Source organism: Perca fluviatilis, chromosome 1, assembly GCF_010015445.1.
Source record: "Perca fluviatilis chromosome 1, GENO_Pfluv_1.0, whole genome shotgun sequence".
Lineage (NCBI taxonomy): Eukaryota > Metazoa > Chordata > Actinopteri > Perciformes > Percidae > Perca > Perca fluviatilis.
The window spans coordinates 4,876,013-4,897,568 of NC_053112.1; the positions used below are offsets into that span (position 1 = coordinate 4,876,013).

The window sequence follows — 21,556 nt, forward strand, 5'->3', positions numbered from 1 at the left end:
GATGGCCCATCTCATGTTCAGGGCCACACATTAGATCTGATTTTAACACATGGACTATCTGTCTCTGATATAATAATGAGTGAACTAAATTTCTCTGATCATAAGCCAATCATTTTCTCTAACTCCGGTTCTTGAGTCAATTCCAATGTATAAGCCAGTTCATTGGTTTCAGTCTCTAAATCCAACTGCTATCTCTAACTTTTCTCACATGTATAAAAACATCTGTGATGGTGAAATTTTAGATTGTCATCTTCCTAATTTTGATTTGGATGAATATTTTAACTGTTTCAACTCTACTTGTTTAAGTATCCTAGACTCGGTTGCTCCTTTTAAACCTAGATGTTTAAAGAAAAAAATTGAGCCTTGGTTGAATGAGACTGTATTCAGTTTTAGACGGCTATGTAGACAGGCTGAACGAAGATGGAGAAAGCATAGATTTCAAGTTTATTATGTAGCACTGAGAAATGCTTTATCTAAATTTCAAAATGCAGTCAAGAAGGCAAAATGTCAATATTTTTCACAAATAACTGAAAAATATAGACAAAAGCCAAAATTACTATTTTCAACTATAAATTCTGCTCTAAATCCACCTACCAAAGCGTATCCAGTACCCTCCCACCTAAATGGCGATGACTTTCTTAGATTTTTTTCTAACAAAATTGAAAATCAAAGGCCAGGTACTGATGAATGTCAGAATAATAATGATATTGAAACCACTCCGTTTATGCTATCTTCATTCTCCACAGGTTTTTATGAATTTGAGGATGTTTCTATTTCCTATCTACAAGAAATAATCACTCATCTCAGGCCTACAATTTGCTCTTTGGACATTATCCCACCTAAAAGTTTAATAGAACTCTTTGATACACTAGGACACAGTTTACTTACTATTGTAAATAAATCAATTAGCCTAGGGATCTTTCCAGCTGCTCTCAAAAATGCCTTAGTATTTCCATCAATCAAGAAACCAGATCTCGATCCTTCTGATCTGAATAACTATAGGCCTATCTCTAATTTGCCTTTTATCTCAAAAATTTTAGAGAAAGTTGTATTAAATCAATTACACTCCTATTTAAGTGTACATTCTATATATGAGAAGTTTCAATCCGGCTTTCGGGCACTCCACAGTACTGAATCTGCACTGTTGAAGGTTTTTAATGACATCTATCTGACAACAGATGTTGGAGATTCCATGATTTTAATGCTATTAGATCTTAGCTCTGCTTTTGATATGGTGGACCATGATATTCTTTTGTCTAGACTCGAGCTCGATGTTGGTCTAAAGGGAACCGTTTTGAATTGGTTTAGTTCATACTTGACTGATCGAAAATTTTCTGTTAGTTTTGGCTCTACTACATCCTCTGCTGCTCATCTTCGCTGGGGGGTCCCTCAGGGCTCAATTCTGGCCCCTACGCTCTTTTCTCTTTATTTGCTCCCTTTGGGATCCATATTTAAAAAATACGATGTGTCGTTTCATTGCTATGCAGATGACATTCAGATTTATGTTCCCATTAAACGGGTAGGAAAAAACTCACCTGAGCATCTGTCGGCTTGTCTAGACGAAATAAAGAAGTGGATGTCTACAAATTTCTTAAAATTAAATGATAATAAAACGGAACTTATACTTTTTGGTCCTCCTAAAAGTAGCCTAAATCATATCCCTGAAGCGTTTACACTCTCTATACCTACAAATACTTGTGTGAAAAATCTTGGTGTTTCAATAGATAGTTCTTTGAAATTGGATAAACAAATTAACTCTGTTGTTAGTTCGTGTTTCTTTCATTTACGTATGCTGACTAAAGTTAAGCCGTTTTTATGTCCTCAAGCTTTTGAATGGGTGATACATGCATTTTTATCATCCCAACTGGACTACTGTAATGCTTTATATTACGGAATAAATTCTACAACTTTAACACGTCTTCAAACAGTCCAGAATGCGGCAGCGAGACTTTTAAAAGGCATTCGGAATACGAACACATCACTCAAATTTTAGCTTCCCTTCACTGGTTGCCGGTTCGTTTTAGGGTCGATTTTAAAATTCTTTTATTTGTTTATAAATGTCTTAACAATCAAGCTCCCCTATTTATCGGAGCTCCTAGAGCAATACACTCCTTCCAGGGATCTTAGGTCAGGTACACAGAAACTTTTATCCATACCACGGTACAGGTTAAAACACAGAGGTTATCGTGCCTTTGCCATTGCTGGCCCGACACTATGGAATAGCTTGCCCTCTCATATTCGTTCTGCTTCTGACTTGTCAGTTTTCAAGTCACTCTTGAAAACACACTTTTATTCAATTGCTTTTAATAGTGTTTAATTTGTTTTTAATTTTTCTTGTTTTGTCTGTCGTGTGATATTCTATTGCTCTGTAAAGCACATTGGTCAGCTTGTCTGTATAAATAGTGCTGTATAAATAAACTTTGACTTGACTTGACTTGATGCATCTGACAGCCAGCAATCACAGCATTCGGGGCGGGACCGGTTTCGATCTTTTCAAAATAAAACTGCTAGCTAGCAAGTTAGCTAGCTTTAGGTAACCAAAATGACCCTGTTCTCTGGCAGATTTTTCTGCGATTAACTTATGTTAGAGCTAACCTAACAGCCAAGCTAGCTCTAAGTGACCCACATATTATTTTGTTTCACTCATTTAACAATCTATAGCAGTTTCCAGCATAAGTGTTTTTATTTTGAAAAGATCGAAACCGGAAGTATATAGTTGGTCCCACAAGTGTGCAGCTCATACAAGCAAGAAGTTTTATGTTTATTTTATTTAGCACCTGGCTGATAAGGGCATAAGGTTGGTCATTGTTTCCTCTAATATTGTTTGTATTGTGAGTCACTTTGTGATATGCTGTTTAAGAGTTTTACGGACTTTGAGATGAGTAAGTAAAGCTAGCATGTCAACATATTAGCCTGCAGTTAATATTACCAGGCTAATGAGCCTGTTTACATAAAAAGTTGTAACTTCACAGATAGAAATGCAATTACTGGGGCGACCTCTAGCTCACCCAGTAAGAGTGTGCACCCCATGTAGGTCCTTTGCAGCGGCCCAGGTTCGAGTCCAGCCTGCCCTTTGCTGCATGTCATTCCCCATCTCTCTCCCACCTTTACTGTCTATCCACTGTCACTATCAAATAAAGGGAAAAGCCCCCAAAATAATAATCTTAAAAAAAAAAAATGCAATTACTACAGTATATTGGATGTGACAGAAGATTAAAATTTCATATTTAATTGAATATTTCATTATAATTAAGGTTGATTTCTGAAAAACAAGTGAATACGAATGGGAAGTAACACTCAAAGGGTCATTTACAATAATGTATGTGTAAAAGGGGTTAAAATGAAAAAAGGATGGATATATTTAAGTATTTAGTTTTCTTTGTTTTCTCAGCTCTTGCAGTGGTTAGATGCAATGTGTTCAAGGCATGTTTGAAACTGCAAAGGGAAAATGAAGTCTTGTTGAACCATTACTCCGGATTTCCACTGGATGCATAACGGCTGCGGACCTGATCCGCTGCGTGTCTGCTACGTGCTCCGCCGTCCGTCAATACCCACCAGGTCCGGATTTGTTGCGGCACGGCTGCGGCCATGACTGACAGCTGTAGTCACGAGGACCCACAAGTTCTCGCGAATTCACGTAGAATAGAACCACAAAACCAACACCAGTTAGTTTCCATCCAGAGGAGTAGAGGGGAAACAGCTCTGAGCTGTGTTTTCAAGGTGTAGTGCAGGGAGATATGATCCGCCGTGAGCACGGTGTATTTTATTTTGAAAATTAACCGGATGTTTATTTTGTTTCTGTGCTCGACTTCCTGTCCCGCACTATCTGCCCTGTGCTGAGTTGCTGCGGAGCTCTCTAGCGTCCGGCAAAAATAGAAGCTCTGCGTATCTGCTCCGGAGGGCTGCGGACCGCTGGAGCTGTGCCGGAGTCGGAACGCAGCCGTTATGCAGCCAGTGGAAATACACACACTGACTTTAATGGAAACCTAATGACTCGGCCGCCGTTTCGGAGCTGTTCCGCATCTGGTGGAAATCCGGGGTTAGTTAAAGAGAGCCAGACCATCTTTCAGCCGGGGAGGCTACACTATGATAATGATTATTTATGGTTCATAGTATACTGTGATTTACATAAACAAACATGTGAATGCTGTGATTGCTGGCTGTCAAATACATCAATGCATTCATATTCTAAGATTCATAATCTCCATACAGGACTCAAACTGTTATAGCTTTGAGTCTTCAGTGGAAAGAAAGATGAGAACTGACTGAGTCAAACTCAGAATCAAATGAAAACCTTGTTTACATTTTGAATATGTGTGCATAACAGAAGGTTGTCATGAAGATTTGATTTCACATTGACAATGTTTCACTAATGTGTCAAAGAGTACTAATAAACTGTGAATCATTGTTTTACCGACTTAATTTAATTAACATCAGCTAATGGTTTACTTGGTATTAAGAGACTATTGTTAACATTTACCTAATGTATATTGTATGATTAACTGGCAAGTGATGACTGTTACTGCATTAACTAATGGTAAAATAGACACCTTAGTTAAGTAAGGGTTAATGCCGACGAGGTGTCCGTTGTCAGGTATTAATGTCCACCCGCTTATACCATGGTCATTTGCCAAATAACACATTTTTAAAACATTAGTTCATATTTTAATTAGTTTTAAAATCGAAATCTAAAGTTTATCCAAACAATAACTCCGTTTCCCTGGTTACGCCTGACGGTTTGACTAATACCTGGACCAATCATTCCCATCCATCAGGTTCTTATGCAATGCAAAAGTTGTTCTCTCCACCAGGAATTAGGAAGAACCTTAGATACGACTTGCCTCCCTTAGCAACCGGAGATATTTATATAGTCCGCTCAGCTGATAGAACCCTTCAGTTTAGCTACGAGCCAGAAAGCTAACGCTATGCTAGCAAGATCCAAAGTCAATAACATTGTGTACAGTTAGCAATCAGTAAAAATAATTTGACAGTATGTTGAACAACAAGACAAGCTCGCTATCCAGCCATGTCATTGTCCCCAAAATAATATAACGACTTTTACAAAGAATTTGATCCGCGATGTGTAACGTTACTGTCGGCTGCAGCGGCGCAGCCTGAAGCAGCGAGCTGAACAGCGAACGGGATGTGAGATAACGTTATTCTCTGTGAAACTGAGTCAGTCCAGAGGGCCAGTAGAACTTACTTCTTGCAGCCTGTGTTTTAGCGCCATCCTGTGGTGTTCAGAGGACGAGTTGGAAATAATAAATCCACATTTCCTTATTGATTTAATGTAGCGCATTCATTTAGAACAGTAAACAGTCAGTTTCACCGAACTCCTTTAGTAGGGGTCCTACATCACTTCTTAATGGACACCCTGCAGCCAATCAGAATCGAGTATTCACCCAGACCATGGTATAACTGTTATTAATAGTTAGTCAAGGCTTTTTACTGCATTAAGAAATGATAAATAGACACCTTAGTTAACTGTTTTTTTTGAGCATTTATCGATGAACGAAGAAGTTGTTTTAGTATACATGTCATATCTGCCCAAAAGAGTCCAACCCTGAGGACATCTACAGGCCGATATTGACTCAATGTTATAGCGCTCCCTAGTGGCAACAAGAAGTAGGCCTTAAAGTAAAGGTGCTACACTTTAACAATCTTCTCCTAGAGATTTCATCCCATCAACTTAAAATTAGTTTTGTTCCATCTCAAGAACTTTACGATGAAAAGTTATGAAAATCTTGAGTTTTTGTCCAATTGTGTGGGCGTGGCGTGGCGGCCATTTTGAGCATTTATGGATGAACAAAGAAGTTGTTGTAACTTAAGTGTACATTGTCCAATTTGGCCGAAATGTCTCACAATCAACAAGAGTCCATGCCTGAGGACATCTTTTAGCCTATATTGACTTTTGATCATAGCGCCCCCTGCTGGCAACAGGAAAGCAGCCTTATATGACAATTTACATGAAACTTATAATGTGTGGTCCAAATGTGATATTGAGCTGGCCCCTACATTTTAACCACGCCCATGTACTCAGACCACGCCCCATTTTATGACATCTGCACCGTATACAATAGTCTACCTTAAGTAGACTATTGTGTGAGGTATCTTTGAACTCAGCAGAGAGTTCCTTCTTCAATGGTCATGGTTTGACCCGCCCCGTATGCCTTAGCCACGCCCCTTTTTATAACTAGTGATCCATTTTATGTACACTATTGTACAATAAATCATTGAACTCAGCAGAGAGTTCCTTTGTCATTGGTTATGGTTTGGCCCACCCCCTATGCTTAAGCCACGCCCCTTTCATAACTAGTGACCTGTTTCTCGTAAACTCTTGTGTGAGGTATCATTGAACTCAGCAGAGAGTTCCCTTTTCATTGGTGATGATTTGCAGTGTCTGAGTGCCATGCAAATGAATGGTCGCAAGGAGCGGCGTCCGCCATTAACCCAGACGTGGAAGTAGGTGTATGGGCCAGTCCAACGCTGCTTGCAGCTTTAATTTCTTTTGTTTTGTTTTCTTGGTGTTGAGGTTGAGGTCGTTGTCCCTGCACCATGCTGACAGGGTCTGGCAGTATTTTTGGTCAGTGCCATAAAAGTATCAACGTTCGGTGCCCAGCCCTATGAGGGAGAAAACAGGAGGAGTAACATGGCGGCTATTGCTTATATACATTTTATTTTTGATGACATAGTTAAGGCGGCAGGCTTGTGTTGCTTAGGCGGCCGCCTTAGCTGCAAAGTATTGCGGGAAACCCTGGTGTTGGAGTTGTGGGAGTTAGTGCAGTCGTGGGTGAAGAGTGAGTAGGGGGGCTGGACTACCCTGGGGGACGCCGGTGTTGAGAATAATGCTAGAGGAGGTGTGATGGCAGATCCTAACGCACTGGGGTCTATAGTTGAGTAAGTCTTTAATCCACTGGCAGAGAAGGTCTGCCAGACCCAGTGTTTGTAGTTTGTTAATCAATTGGTCTGGTTTGATGGAGTTGAATGCAGAGCTGTAGTCAATGAATAGCATCCTATGTTCGGGGTTTCCAGGTGTGTGAGGACTGTGTGCAGTGGTATGGAGAGGGCATCATCAGTGGATCTGTGCTGATCGAGGTCAGGAGGGATGCAGGCCTTAATGTGGGACAGTACCAGTTTCTCAAAGCATTTCATGATCACAGGCATGAGAGCCACCGGCCAGTAATCATTCAGGCTTGTGATGGCTGAGGTTTTGGGTACAGAGATTATGGTGGTGGTTTTCAGACAGGTGGGGACTGTGGCTTACTGTAGAGAATGCATATGAATACTGAAGCGAGCTGTTCACTGCATTCCTTTAGCACTTGTCCTGGAACTCCATCAGGCCCCGTTGCTTTGTTTCAGGTGATGTTGTGTAGTGCTCTCTTTACCTGGTAGGTCAAAAGAGTGAGTGGCCGATCGCTCTCTGGAGAGGTGGTGCTTGTATATGGGTCCGGTCCCCTGTTGGAGCTGGAGCTGGAGTCTTCAAAACAGGCGAAGAAGGTGTTTAGCTGGTCTGGGAGAGAGGGGTCAGTTGAGGTGGGGTTACTGTTGCTCTGTTTGTGGCCAGTAATGTTCCTTACACCCTGCCACATTGCACGGGTGTTGTTGTCATTGAAGTTGTCCTCAATGCATTGTATGTATTTCCACTTTGCAGATGTGATGCCTTTGTGTAGGTTGACCCTTGCCCTCCTGTACTCCTCCCTGTTCCCTGATTTCAGCGCTGTGTTTGAGCAACTCCCTCACCCTGTTGTTAAACCTTCTGGTTGGGGAGCACTTTAATTTGCTTATTTGATGTTGCAATGTCCGTGCAGAAGTTGATGTAGGAGAGGACTTGGAGGTATGGTGCTCAATGTCTGTATGTTCAACACATTCTCACACCCAACTCGTAAAATAAGGACGTTCGGTCAGGAGCCTTTCTCGTTCTTATTTGACGTTAAAAGTCTCCTTTAGCGTCTCATGTTAAACGTGCTTGGTCGCCACTATTGCCGTCCCTTTTTCGTCCCTTTTGACGTGCTTGGTCGGGACGGGTGATGCGCGACAATAACGGAATCGCGGAGGTTGGGTTTAGGAGAAAAACAACGGGGAAAGGGCGCACGCCAAAAACCGGAAACACACGCCGTGAAGCGGGGCAAACAAAAGAAAAACAACGGGGAAAGGATGCCTCAAAAGCCGGAGCACACCGCGGGTGATGCGCGACAATAACGGAATCGCGGAGGTTGGGTTTAGGAGAAAAACAACGGGGAAAGGACGCCTCAAAAGCCGGGAAACACACGCCGGATACGGGGAAACAAAACGCCACACGCGGGGCGCGAACCCGAGTCTCCTGAGTGAAAGTCCGGTGTTTTACCCATCCGCCGTCCTTACGCAACAATTTCCCCTTACATACCACTCACTAAATCTCATCCAACTGCGGCTCTCCCCAGTACGTTCCACAAATACGCCGAAGGGTGCCTTTTTCGTCGCATCAGACGCTGAAGGACACTGCCCAAACGTACTTATTTTACGAGTTCGGAATGAGAACGGGTTGGTATGTTCAAAACTTTGTTACATTTCTTTAATATTAGCTACGTTGTTTTACAAGTTTTCATAGAAATTACCAATGATGTTCTATTCCAATGTCTTGTCGCTGGCACAGGACCAAAGATTCTAGAGTGCAACATTTATATTTGCACTTTAGTATATTATTTAATTTATTTATTTTATTTTGATTGTAACCACCAGTATTAATGTCACAAATATATTTGATTAAGCTATCAAGCTTAAGTTTCATATTCATGGGTCATTATTTTAATTTTCTATGGGAACTGAAGTTATGTTAAGCAGGGCTCAACATAAAAAAAAATCCCCACTGGCCCCGGGGCCAGTAGATCAGAGTTTTGCTGGCCCCTTCTACATTTTTACTGGCCCTGAAATAAATATCATAGGTGTGATTGGCAAAGGACAAAAAAACGCAGGAAAATATACATCGCACCTACTATGAAGCTTCAGAAAATGGTTATAACCCAGCTAGCCACTGCCACTGTATGTTGTGCCATAAACGTTTTTCACGGCAGACATTGACATGTCATAGTAGGAAAAGCACAGGTGTGTTCAAAACCATTAATGATGGGTGCATTCCACTTAGGAGAGGTCCTGGTATTAAACCATTACTGATGGCTGCATTCCACTTAGGAGAGACCCTGGTATTAAACCATTACTGATGGCTGCATTCCACTTAGGAGAGGTCCTGGTATTAAACCATTACTGATGGCTGTATTCCACTTAGGAGAGACCCTGGTATTAAACCATTACTGATGGCTGCATTCCACTTAGGAGAGGTCCTGGTATTAAACCATTAATGATGGCTGCATTCCACTTAGGAGAGGTCCTGGTATTAAACCATTAATGATGGCTGCATTCCACTTAGGAGAGGTCCTGGTATTAAACCATTAATGATGGCTGCATTCCACTTAGGAGAGGTCCTGGTATTGTGCATGCTGACTCACTGAAATATCTTCCTGGGACACTTGATGGAATTGAGCCATCGTTAAGGTTATCAGTTTCAGCTGTGCTTTTCCTACTATGACAAGTCAACATGTCTGCTGTAAAAATGGTCCATTAGCAGTAAAGCTAGACCAGGGGTCATCAACTACATTTTTCCAAGGGCCAGAATTTTTTTAAGCAGACACTCCGGGTGCCAGACTTTCAAATAAAGAAAATAAAATTATACCTAATACGCATCTCCTTGTTTGATATTTTCACTTTCTTACTAAATTAATGCTATATTTTTTTCACATACATGTATTAGTGTAAGCAACCCCCTAAAAACATGGAAAATCCATAATGATAACTAGATAGGCTACTTAACTAGAAAATAATCTCAGATTAGGGGGCAGTTCACTGAGGAGTGATGGTTAAAGTCTTGATTACTGAAACGTAATCAGTGTCCTGATTGGTGGAGAATGCTTACAGAAAGAAAGGCCTGTTGTCAGGTAAACATGTCACTGTCACAGAGCCTGAAGTGAAAAGTTGTGGAAAACAGCAGCTGTAATGATGAATGGACTGATAAGCAGGCTAGCATTCGTCCTGTAGGCCTCATTTGAAATAAGACAATGTTGTTGCTAAATGACACAACCAGCAACATCATCAAGAATGAAGAACCGCGACGTCATTCCACGTGCATATTAAGTAGCCACATGTATTTGTTTTGGTCTTATAATACATCCATAGGTTTACCGCTCCAGCGGAAAGGATGGCTCGTTTAGACAGCAGCTACATTTACAAGAGTTTGTCCAAAGTTCAAGATTGGTTGCAAATTAAGATAAACCGTTAGACTACAAACTGACATCTTTCATTTTAGCTCGTTTGTAAAGTTGCTATTTGCAGAGTAGAGCTGTGTTTGCACAGCGCGCGGTTGGACGAGTGGACAGCGCGACAGAGCAGACTGAAATATCGCTTTCTACATGATTATGCCTGTACAACAGGTAGGTGGGTTATTGATAAGTATTGACTCTTTAATCATGGAGGTTTTATTGTAGGCTAGGCTACTTACAGTAACGAGTGTAACGTTAGTTCATCTGTGCCATCGGCGGTAAATAATCCTCGGTAACGTTTCCATTCAGTTACATGTGCTGCGTGAACGCACACACCTCGGCCCTGCTGTGTGTGTGCGCGCAGCGCGGACATCGCTGTTCAGAATCCAATCTATCTTCCAAAATGCAACGCTTGTATCCAAATGAATTGTTTATAAATTACCTGAGGTGAAAATGTGAAATGTTAACATTTACACGCTTCGTGCCACTCTGTATGACGTTGGTACTGTGACTGGCCAATCAACCAGCCCGACATACGTTTTTACTGGCCCCGGGCCATCGGGCCATTGCTTGTGTCGAGCCCTGGTTAAGGCAGAGACAGGACAACTAGGTGACATTCACAGGTATACAGGCTTGAGCAGGTGAGGTAAAACATGCACTGGAGACCGGTACAGGAGCCCCGCCCAACCCCCCTGGAAGCTTTTTTCACCTGGGTCGAATATTGGACTAGTTAGTGTTATCAGCTGAATAGCTTAGTGCAGGGGCTAATGGATCCAGGCTTGTATCTCGTAAATGACCTCACTAATAATGCCCGAAATGATACTAAACTTCTACACTAGTACAAATAGGTTATGTACTCATAAAACGCTGGATTGGAAAGTTTGTAAGTACACCAGAAGTTTATGTAAATAACACTTGCCTTCTGGCTTCTGCTCTCTGCTGTTGTTGTTGCTGCCGCTGGCAGCAGTAAGACGAGTGCTTAGGGACATCTACAAATTACAACACCGAAAAGAGATAAAAATATTTATTAATTTAACTCTTTTTTTTTTTTTTTAAATGCTGTAGTATAACTAGCAGGAGACAAGTTATAATTGAGGTAAGTTTGGAGACATTACCTTATTTAATCATTAAATTAAGAAATATTTTTGTTGTATCTCTTTTCGGTGTTGTAATCTGTAGACGGCCCTAAGCACTCAAGCAGCAGCAGCAGCAGAGACGAAAAGCCAACAGGCAAGTGTTATTTACATAAACTTCTGGTGTACTTACAAACTTTCCAATCCATCGTTTTATGAATGCATAACTTATTTGTACTAGTGTAGAAGTTTGGTATCATTTCGGGCATTATTAGTGGCAGTATTTGTTTCATAAATATTTTCTTCCACAAAAAGTTAGAACACAAAACAAACTCTGATCTGAAAACTGTTTAAATGTCTCCTTCCAGCCTGAGATACTGCAGGTTAACAGCAGCCAGCTGCCAGTCTTTGACCTTTGCCCTCAGTGGCTCCTCTGATCTTAAAGAACTCAACCTGAGCTCCAACAACCTGAAGGACCAGGGGGTGGAGCTGCTTTCTGATTGGCTGAGGAAACCGCAGTGTAGACTGGAGATACTGAGGTGTGACTTTTCTGTAATTCTGTCTTCCATTGCAGAATAAGGTGTTTGGCATTGGCAGAAAAGATTTGGCAAATTTTTCATGGGCGCAACCAACATAATCAGCACTGCTGCTCATCCCACAAATGCATGTACCTTACAAATGGGGCACCATTTGAAAGGGAACTAAACAGGCTTTCCAACTGTATATGATGTATTGCCAAAAAGCATTGTTACCACAGAGAAATAAAATACCAAACACAAATTTCTTTACTTTTTGTGCTAAGTTTATTTAGTCTCTTCCACAAAAAGTTAGAACCCCAAACAAACTGTAATCTGAAAACTGTGTTTAAATGTCTCCTTCCAGCCTGAGCAGTTGCAGGTTAACAGCAGCCAGCTGCAGGTCTTTGACCTCTGCCCTCATCGACTCCTCTGCTCTCAGAGAACTCAACCTGAGCCACAACGACCTGAAGGACCAGGGGGTGAACCTGCTCTCTGATTGGCTAAGGAAATCCCCGCGTAGACTAGAGATACTGAGGTGACACTTCTCAGACAGTTTTCTGTAATTCTTTCATCCCTGGACACCTGTTCTGCAACAAATATAATTTATCTACTTTCACCTACGATCACCTATTTCTATTTTGGAGTATCTGTTGTTCCTGATCAGGCTGTGTGATGCTTTATATTCCCCACAGTGACTGTGTTTACATTCTTTCATTCACTGTGTGATGCAGAACGACAGTGAGCTACACACACAGATTCATAGAGCTGGAGTTACATCCAGTAACTTCTAACATTATTGACTACGTTTACAAGCTGTCAATTTTCGGGTTATGGTCGGGTTAAGGTCACTATTCGGGTTTCTGAAACATTCGGAATAACCCGTTTACATGCGTGAGCAGAGAGAGTTACTCCTACATGGAATTTGTAATCAATTGGCGATATCCCGACGTAAACGGCAACGCACGGTTAGCGTCTGGACGTAGCCTACGGACAACCTTAAGACGCAATAACTTTTCGGTCACCTTCTTATAAATCTCACTATCTCAGTACTTTCTGCCGTCAACAAAAGACATTATATTCATGGTTTTCACCACACTAATAAAGAAATTAGTTTCCTCCTCGCTCCAAAAGTGTGGTGCTGTGCTGCGTCTCGCCATGTTTACCTCTACTTCTTGTTTACTTCCGGTATACTGCGCGCAGGTTTTCTGCATTGACATATACAGTGCCTTGCGAAAGTATTCGGCCCCCTTGAACTTTTCGACCTTTTGCCACATTTCAGGCTTCAAACATAAAGATATAAAACTTTAATTTTTTGTGAAGAATCAACAACAAGTGGGACACTATCATGAAGTGGAACGAAATTTATTGGATATTTCAAACTTTTTTAAGAAATAAAAAACTGAAAAATTGGGCGTGCAAAATTATTCAGCCCCTTTACTTTCAGTGCAGCAAACTCTCTCCAGAAGTTCAGTGAGGATCTCTGAATAATCCAATGTTGACCTAAATGACTAATGATGATAAATAGAATCCACCTGTGTGTAATCAAGTCTCCGTATAAATGCACCTGCTCTGTGATAGTCTCAGATGTCCGTTTAAAGCACAGAGAGCATCATGAAGAACAAGGAACACACCAGGCAGGTCCGAGATGCTGTTGTGGAGAAGTTTAAAGCCGGATTTGGATACAAAAAGATTTCCCAAGCTTTAAACATCCCAAGGAGCACTGTGCAAGCGATAATATTGAAATGGAAGGAGTATCAGACCACTGCAAATCTACGAAGACCCGGCCATCCCTCTAAACTTTCAGCTCATACAAGGAGAAGACTGATCAGAGATGCAGCCAAGAGGCCCATGATCACTCTGGATGAACTGCAGAGATCTACAGCTGAGGTGGGAGACTCTGTCCATAGGACAACAATCAGTCGTATACTGCATAAATCTGGCCTTTATGGAAGAGTGGCAAGAAGAAAGCCATTTCTTAAAGATATCCATAAAAAGTGTCGTTTAAAGTTTGCCACAAGCCACCTGGGAGACCAAACATGTGGAAGAAGGTGCTCTGGTCAGATGAAACCAAAATCGAACTTTTTGGCAACAATGCAAAACATTATGTTTGGCGTAAAAGCAACACAGCTCAACACCCTGAACACACCATCCCCACTGTCAAACATGGTGGTGGCAGCATCATGGTTTGGGTCTGCTTTTCTTCAGCAGGGACAGGGAAGATGGTTAAAATTGATGGGAAGATGGATGGAGCCAAATACAGGACCATTCTGGAAGAAAACCTGATGGAGTCTGCAAAAGACCTGAGACTGGGACGGAGATTTGTCTTCCAACAAGACAATGATCCAAAACATAAAGCAAAATCTACAATGGAATGGTTCACAAATAAACATATCCAGGTGTTAGAAGGGCCAAGTCAAAGTCCAGACCTGAATCCAATCGAGAATCTGTGGAAAGAACTGAAAACTGCTGTTCACAAACGCTCTCCATCCAACCTCACTGAGCTAGAGCTGTTTTGCAAGGAGGAATGGGCAAAACTGTCAGTCTCTCGATGTGCAAAACTGATAGAGACATACCCCAAGCGACTTACAGCTGTAATCGCAGCAAAAGGTGGCGCTACAAAGTATTAACTGAAGGGGGCTGAATAATTTTGCACACCCAATTTTTCAGTTTTTTATTTGTTAAAAAGGTTTGAAATATCCAATAAATTTCGTTCCACTTCATGATTGTGTCCCACTTGTTGTTGATTCTTCACAAAAAATTACAGTTTTATATCTTTATGTTTGAAGCCTGATATGTGGCAAAAGGTCGAAAAGTTCAAGGGGGCCGAATACTTTCGCAAGGCACTGTAACTATATTATTATAGTATATAATTATTATTATAACTATGTTTTCTGGCGCATACAAGAAGTTCCTCTACTCAAAAGACCAAGATTCCTTGCGAAAAGAACATGCATAGAACACAAATCAATGTTCCTTTTGATGGGGATATGCCAATACGCGTTTACATGACCAAAATTTCGGGTTAGAAAAGGGGTAACCCAGGTAGCATATTCAGGTTTTTAAAAACCGGAATATGAGCATATTCGGGTTTTTGCCGGTGTTTACATGGCCGTGCGCGACCGGGTTATTGCTAATATTCTGGTTTTGAACGGGTTATTGGCTGCATGTAAACGTAGTCATTGTCTCGTTACTCAACAGGACACGACAGTAATCACTGCAGTGTTTCCCATAAATAGGTTGTACTTTGATGCACCGCCCAGGTAGATACAATCTGAATTAATTTTTTTTTCAAACAATGGTGTATTTTTCAGCACACCCAGACCAGCTGCCTCCAGCCCCTCCCCCTCGTGAAGTGTCGCGCTGTGTGCATGAGTCATGATGGCGTTGCACTTCAGGCTCAGAAGCTATTGTTACATAAGCAGTAGCATGCTGCTGGTGGTCTTGCCGTGGGTTAACTGTAGGCTCCTCAAAAAAACGTAGAAACACCGCAGCCACACCGCTGTGAAAGCTCCCCGAACATCATTTATCAGAGTCTGGTTGTGACCCCTCTCCACGGCAGTCTCCTCCGCTCCATATCTTTATAAAGGAGCTAATCGGAGCCGACTAGAGCTAAGCACTAATCAGAGCTAATCTTTGCTAACCGAGCCTTCAGTTCTCCGTGACTTTATCCATTAACTGTATTTATAGACTCAAGCCCGAATAAAACCCAAGATTTTATGAAATTGGCAGTACAAGTTTTAAACTACAAATCAGAGTTGTTTGAATGACAGAAATCTTCTCAGATGAGAGAAGTCTGATCTTAAAACTGTGTTTAAATGTCTCCTTCCAGCCTGAGATACTGCAGGTTAACAGCAACCAGCTGCCAGTCTCTGACCTTTGCCCTCAGCAGCTCCTCTGCTCTCAGAGAACTCAACCTGAGCCACAACAACCTGAAGGACCAGGGGGTGGAGCTGCTCTCTGATTGGCTGAGGAAACCCCAGTGTAGACTGGAGATACTGAGGTGAGACTTCTCAGACAGTTTTTCTAATTATTTCTTCCCTGGACACCTGTTCTGTGAATAATATAATTTATCTAGTTTTTAATTTTAGATAATTTCAGTGTTAGTCAGACTCAGACTGCAGCTGCAGCTCAGCCACTGGGTCAAAGGTCAGGGTCTGGGGCTGCCACAGCATGTTACCTCCTTTAAGTTAAAACCGTTTTCAGCAAAGCTGTCATCAAAGCAAAAGGTGGCTACTTTGAAGAATCTAAAATATAAAACATATTCTGTTTCGTTTAACACTTTTTGTTCACTATATCATTCCAAATGTGTTCCTTCATAGTTTTGATGTCTTTAATATGAATCTACAATGTAGGAAATAATACAAATGAATTAAAACCATTGATTGAGATGGTGTGTCCAAATTTTGACTGGTACCGTATATATAACCTTGGAGACAGTGATGTCAAAAACCTTTCTGAGTTCTTGGCAGAGACACTTTGTCGACTGGAGACACTGGAGTGAGTATTGTGGTCGTTATCACACTTTGAATAAAAGTGATAAAATGTTGTCACACATTCAGGTGTTCAGACAGTTTTCAGGCATTTGAGGCAATTTTCACACTAAAAGTGTATTTACATTATTAATACATGAATGGTTTATAACACAATATAATTGTTGTACTCACATATAAGGATATTTGTGTTGTCATTAATAATCTGTTTCTACAGCAGCCTCCCCTTGGTCTCCACAGGAGGAGTTATAGATGTTAACAAATCTGCTCACAGCTACATTGTAGTTGTTATACAACATTTATTATATTATTATATTTTGTATTTGTTTTCTTCCACAAAAAGTTAGAACACAAAACAAACTCTAATCTGAAAACTGTGTTTAAATGTCTCCTTCCAGCCTGAGATACTGCATGTTAACAGCAGCCAGCTGCCGGTCTTTGACCTTTGCCCTCAGTGGCTCAACTGATCTCAGAGAACTCAACCTGAGCTCCAACTACCTGAAGGACCAGGGGGTGGAGCTGCTCTCTGATTGGCTGAGGAAACCCCAGTGTAGACTGGAGATACTGAGGTGAGTCTTCTCAGATAGTTTTCTGTAATTCTTTCTTCCCTGGACACCTGTTCTGTGAATAATATAATGTATCTAGTTTTTAATTTAAGACCATTTCAGTGGTAGTCAGACTCAGGGCCCTATTTTAACGATCTGAAATGCAAGTATCAAAAGTGAAACGCAAGTAGCTTTGTGGGCAGGTCTCGGGCGCTGTTGCTATGATACTGGCGGGATAAATGACTCTTGTACCCGACGCAAATCTAAAATGGGTTGGTCTGAAGTAGCTTGGTGTGGTTTGGTAGCAACTGCAATAAACCAATCAGAGCATTATCTCACATTCCCTTTAAGAGCAATGACGCTTGTTCCATGGCGGATTGCTATAATGAGAGTGGATTAGCCTGGCGCACGCCAGCGGGAGCTGTCTGAGATGTGGCAAAGTAATAAATGCCCGTCTTGACCGGGTGGCGATGTTGCTGCGGCCTCTCGGGCGCATCTCCACAGTCTGGAGAGGATTGCTGCAGCCATGGAGCATGGGCCTCCAAACGCACCACTTGCTCCAGTTGTGCCCCTTCCTCTTCCCCCCACTCCATCTCCATCCACCCACTCCACCAGGAGCGCATTTCCACTCCCGGACCAGATCCCGCCGGAGTGTCCAAACCCACCGTAGTCCAACATCACGTCTCATTAAGTCCTATATTCAATATTTCCTCATTTATGTCATCAACACATCCATGATTCATGGAAATGTGTAAAACACAACAAGCCACAAAGAATGCTGCGACTTTTTGAGGACTGTACTGTAAAGTGTCTCCTGACCTATCCAAACACCTGAAGCGCATTTTAAGTAATATTTTTCCTTGTAATTATGGTTTGCAAAAATGGGAACTGCTGCGTCCGTGTTTATGAGAGTAGCAAAGTGTATGCGCGTTGTGCGCACACTACATTATGGCCAAGCATGCACGCCTAAAATAGCATCTGAATAACGCGCCACTGACTTTAGACTAGCACCACTGACTTTAGACCAGGCTTTTCCTGGTCTGTGGCGGAATTGTTTTCTGAAACTGCAAAATAGCACCAGGGAACATTTGCGCCTGAACACGCCTCCTCTTTTCGCTGAACCGCCCCGGGAGCGCAAATACATTCCCTAATTTACCGACGTGCATCTGTGGAGGGAAAAGTCCGCTGTGCGTCAGGTGTAAAATAGGAATGATACATGCGTCGGTGTACAAAGGCAATTGCGCTGGGTGCAAGATAGGGCCCATAGACTGCTAACATGTTTCAATCTGGCGCTTCATCCTAGCACAGTACAGTTAAGTAAAACATTTACTGTTCGATACAACTCAAGTAGCAGCCAATAAGTCAGAGTATTATGGTTGTTTAAAGGAACAGTTTGACATTTTGTAGAATATGCTTTTTTTCTCTCTGAGAGTCAGATGTTCATACTGATACCAGTCTCATGTCTGTACGCTAAATATAAAGCTATAGTCACTTAGCTTAGCAAAAAGGTTGGAACACTGCTAGCTGGCTCTGTCCAAAGGGAACAAAATCCACTATCAACTGGTTTGTTTAATCTGTACTCAAAATTAAGTTTAAAATCTCCAATTCATTGTTTTATAGGCGGTTACGTGCCAGACAAGCCCACTAAAGCTGTATTTATAGTGGACAGGGTTAATGGTCCCATCGTTGGCTGTTCTTGGTACCAGTAAGGAGTCTCACTGTTACATGTTAAACCAGCTGCAGGCAAAATGGTTACAACAGTCAAGACCTCATGTAATAAATCATCTCGACGGTCTCCAGATCTCCAAAAGAGAGAAAAAGGTTTTATTTTAATCTTCAACCTGATGTGGAAAAAGCTGCTGATGATGACAGTCTGTTACACTCAGATTTCTGACTTATGTTTGGATATTTGAAGACCCAATAAAATGAAACCACCAGAGGAGAGATAATAAAGACTAGATATTTATTTTAACACCTGACAGTGTTTGTATTAGTGTGGTATTAAACCGATGTGTTTCTCTCTCAGGTTGTCATACTGCACAGAGAGCTGCTATAAGTCTCTGGCCTCGGCTCTGAAGTCGAACCCTTCACACCTCAGAGAACTGACGCTGGACTACAGTGATCCAGGAGAATCAGGTCTGAAGCTGCTGTCTGATTTACAGAAGAACTATAGTTACAAACTGCAGACACTTGCGGTGTCTAAAGGATATATTAGAACATGAACTGGATCAGAACTAAAAGACAGCAATGGATAATTTTCCTCCTTCTGGCCGGACCAAATGATCTGAACTACAGGTGTGAAAGTGACCTTAAATTCATCATGACTCTTCTCTCTTTAAGGACTCGACGCTCAAAACTCTTCAATCAGAAGTCAGAGGGTATCTGAGCACCAGCTACCAGCTGAGAGATTACTCCTCCCTGTAAAACGTAAAAGCAGAATATACTGGAGACGTGGGTGGGGGACACAGAGGAACATGCCCAGTGTTGCCATGTCTTTTCCTATGACAGTAGCTAACCATAATTCCAAAAGTTCCTAAAAGTCACTAGATGATGTCATACGCTCATTTGTGACATCATTGCTTATCATTTGCCATGCAGCAAAGGGCCACAGGTTGGAGTTGAACCCCTGGGCCGCTGCGTCGAGAAGCAAACCTCTATATATGTGCACCTGCTCTACCAACTGAGCTAAATGGGCCACCAATGTTCATTTGTTGGTATTTAAGCCTGTTTGGTTTCACGCTGCAGTTATGCAAGCGCATAAAGAACTCTACATGACGTCCTGTGGTCATCACATACGTGAGCTGCACCTCCCGACAGTTGTAAATGATTACTTTGTAGACAGGCTTCCCCATCCTCTCCTATCCTCTCTGGTTTGGAGTTTTTCCAGCTGACTGCTGCTCTCCCTGTGCTGCTAACTTGTTTCTCTCTCTACCAATATAAGCTGCTCTGTTTTAGGCTACAAAAACATGCACGCAGGCTAAAATTAAACCGCAAGGAAACTAGCTGCTAGGCTAATGTATGCAGACAGGGCAACGCAATGGTAAACACTGCAGCAGTAATGTGTTTTTGTATCTATAATCTCTTGAATAGAGGACAGAAGACATGCAATGATGATAACTGAGAAAATCACACCGGGGATGCAAAGGAGGGAAGCAACGTCGGGGGAATAGAGGAGGGTCAAGACGGGACGGGAGTATGGAGAGGAGAAAATTTAAGCCCTGTCTCACCTCTGTTGTTATGGGAAATGTACGGTCCCTTGGCAACAAAATGGACGAGCTAACGTGGAGCCACCCAGAGTACCGTGAGTGCAGTCCAACCCAGTCTCACGTCAGTTTGTGATGGCATTACGAAATTAAATCTATTAGAACGTGATACCCTCACGTTATGTAGATTTACGTGTTGGGGTCACGTTTTTTATAAACAATCTTCTTTCAGCGGATCGATTGATAGCTCTCCTCCAGAGGGAACAGAACTGCGTCCATGGCAATGCTCTGCTATGCATGGCAACGGTGTGTTATACTTAGCAACGGTCTGTTATCAAGAAAATAACAGACCGCATTCTACGTTAGAATTCAAGCAAGCCATCTAATAAATATATATATATATATATATATATATATATATATATATATATATATATATATAATAATATATATAATCAGTGGTTTAGTCACCAGCAACAACATGTCCTCGTTTTTACTGCTGGTTTTAAGATAGAGCCCGATGTTTTAGAGGCGGCTGGTCTTGATTTTAACTCTTCTATCCGCAGCATTGCTTCAACTCGCCGGGCTTCCTGTTTACGAGTGACGGCACGCAACATCGTTGGTTGCCACGGAGAAACGGAAAACCCGTACTGGATTGAGTCGCTGACCTGGATCACACTTAGACCTGTTTCTTGGCTGCCCGGGTCCCACGTAATATTTTGCCTTTCCACGTCTGGATGGTGCGACGGACATGGAGAGAAAGAAGTGGTTGCTCCTGGCCTCTCTATGTTTTTCTTTTTCTTTGTTCTTATGTCCTATTGGGGGCACCTACCACTGGAATGGCTACTCCGGTCCAGTGTTCCCAATACCGTGATTCATACAAGGGCACGTGCGCATCTGGCTGTTCATTTAATGTCGCACCATTCCCTCTGCCCCTATTCTTCCCCTCTGACTCTATTGACTTGGTCTGCTTGTCCAGTACCATGTTTTTATGCGACAACTTTACCACTATCTCTTGTGTGCTCCAAGACTCAAATTTTGGACAGAGAAGCAACGAACCGTACAAGAAATCTCTTAAGCACAAATTTTTTATTGTTTTATTATTGTTGATGTCAGGGAATGTACAGCCCAACCCAGGCCCAGATACGCCTATAAGTTTTAATACCCCGGCAGATTTTAAAGAAAGATCTGGTCTTGGGTTCTTTCATTTGAACGTACGCAGTCTTGTTCCTAAAATGGACATGTTGCGCATCTGGGCTCACTCTACAGACGCTGATGTATTTGTCTTGTCTGAAACCTGGTTGAGTAATTCGGTTTCAGATAAAGTAATTAATATTAGTGGTTACAATGTTTTTAGGAGTGATCGCCCTAATAGAGGTGGGGGTGTAGCAATCTACATCAAAAATCAATACCAAGTTAATGTACTGCTGTCAAAATC

General features: G+C 41.9%; 1 protein-coding gene across 1 annotated transcript in view; it reads left to right on the forward strand.

The window, feature by feature from the left end:
- The window catches only part of LOC120563657, an 82,785-nt gene that overhangs the window by 19,327 nt on the left and 41,902 nt on the right, over nucleotides 1-21,556 (forward strand). Inside the window, exons 9-12 of the mRNA XM_039807998.1 lie at nucleotides 11,731-11,901; nucleotides 12,245-12,415; nucleotides 15,710-15,880; nucleotides 16,769-16,939. Of these exons, the coding sequence (XP_039663932.1) occupies nucleotides 11,731-11,901; nucleotides 12,245-12,415; nucleotides 15,710-15,880; nucleotides 16,769-16,939 (684 nt within the window). The remainder of the gene's footprint in view (nucleotides 1-11,730; nucleotides 11,902-12,244; nucleotides 12,416-15,709; nucleotides 15,881-16,768; nucleotides 16,940-21,556) is intronic.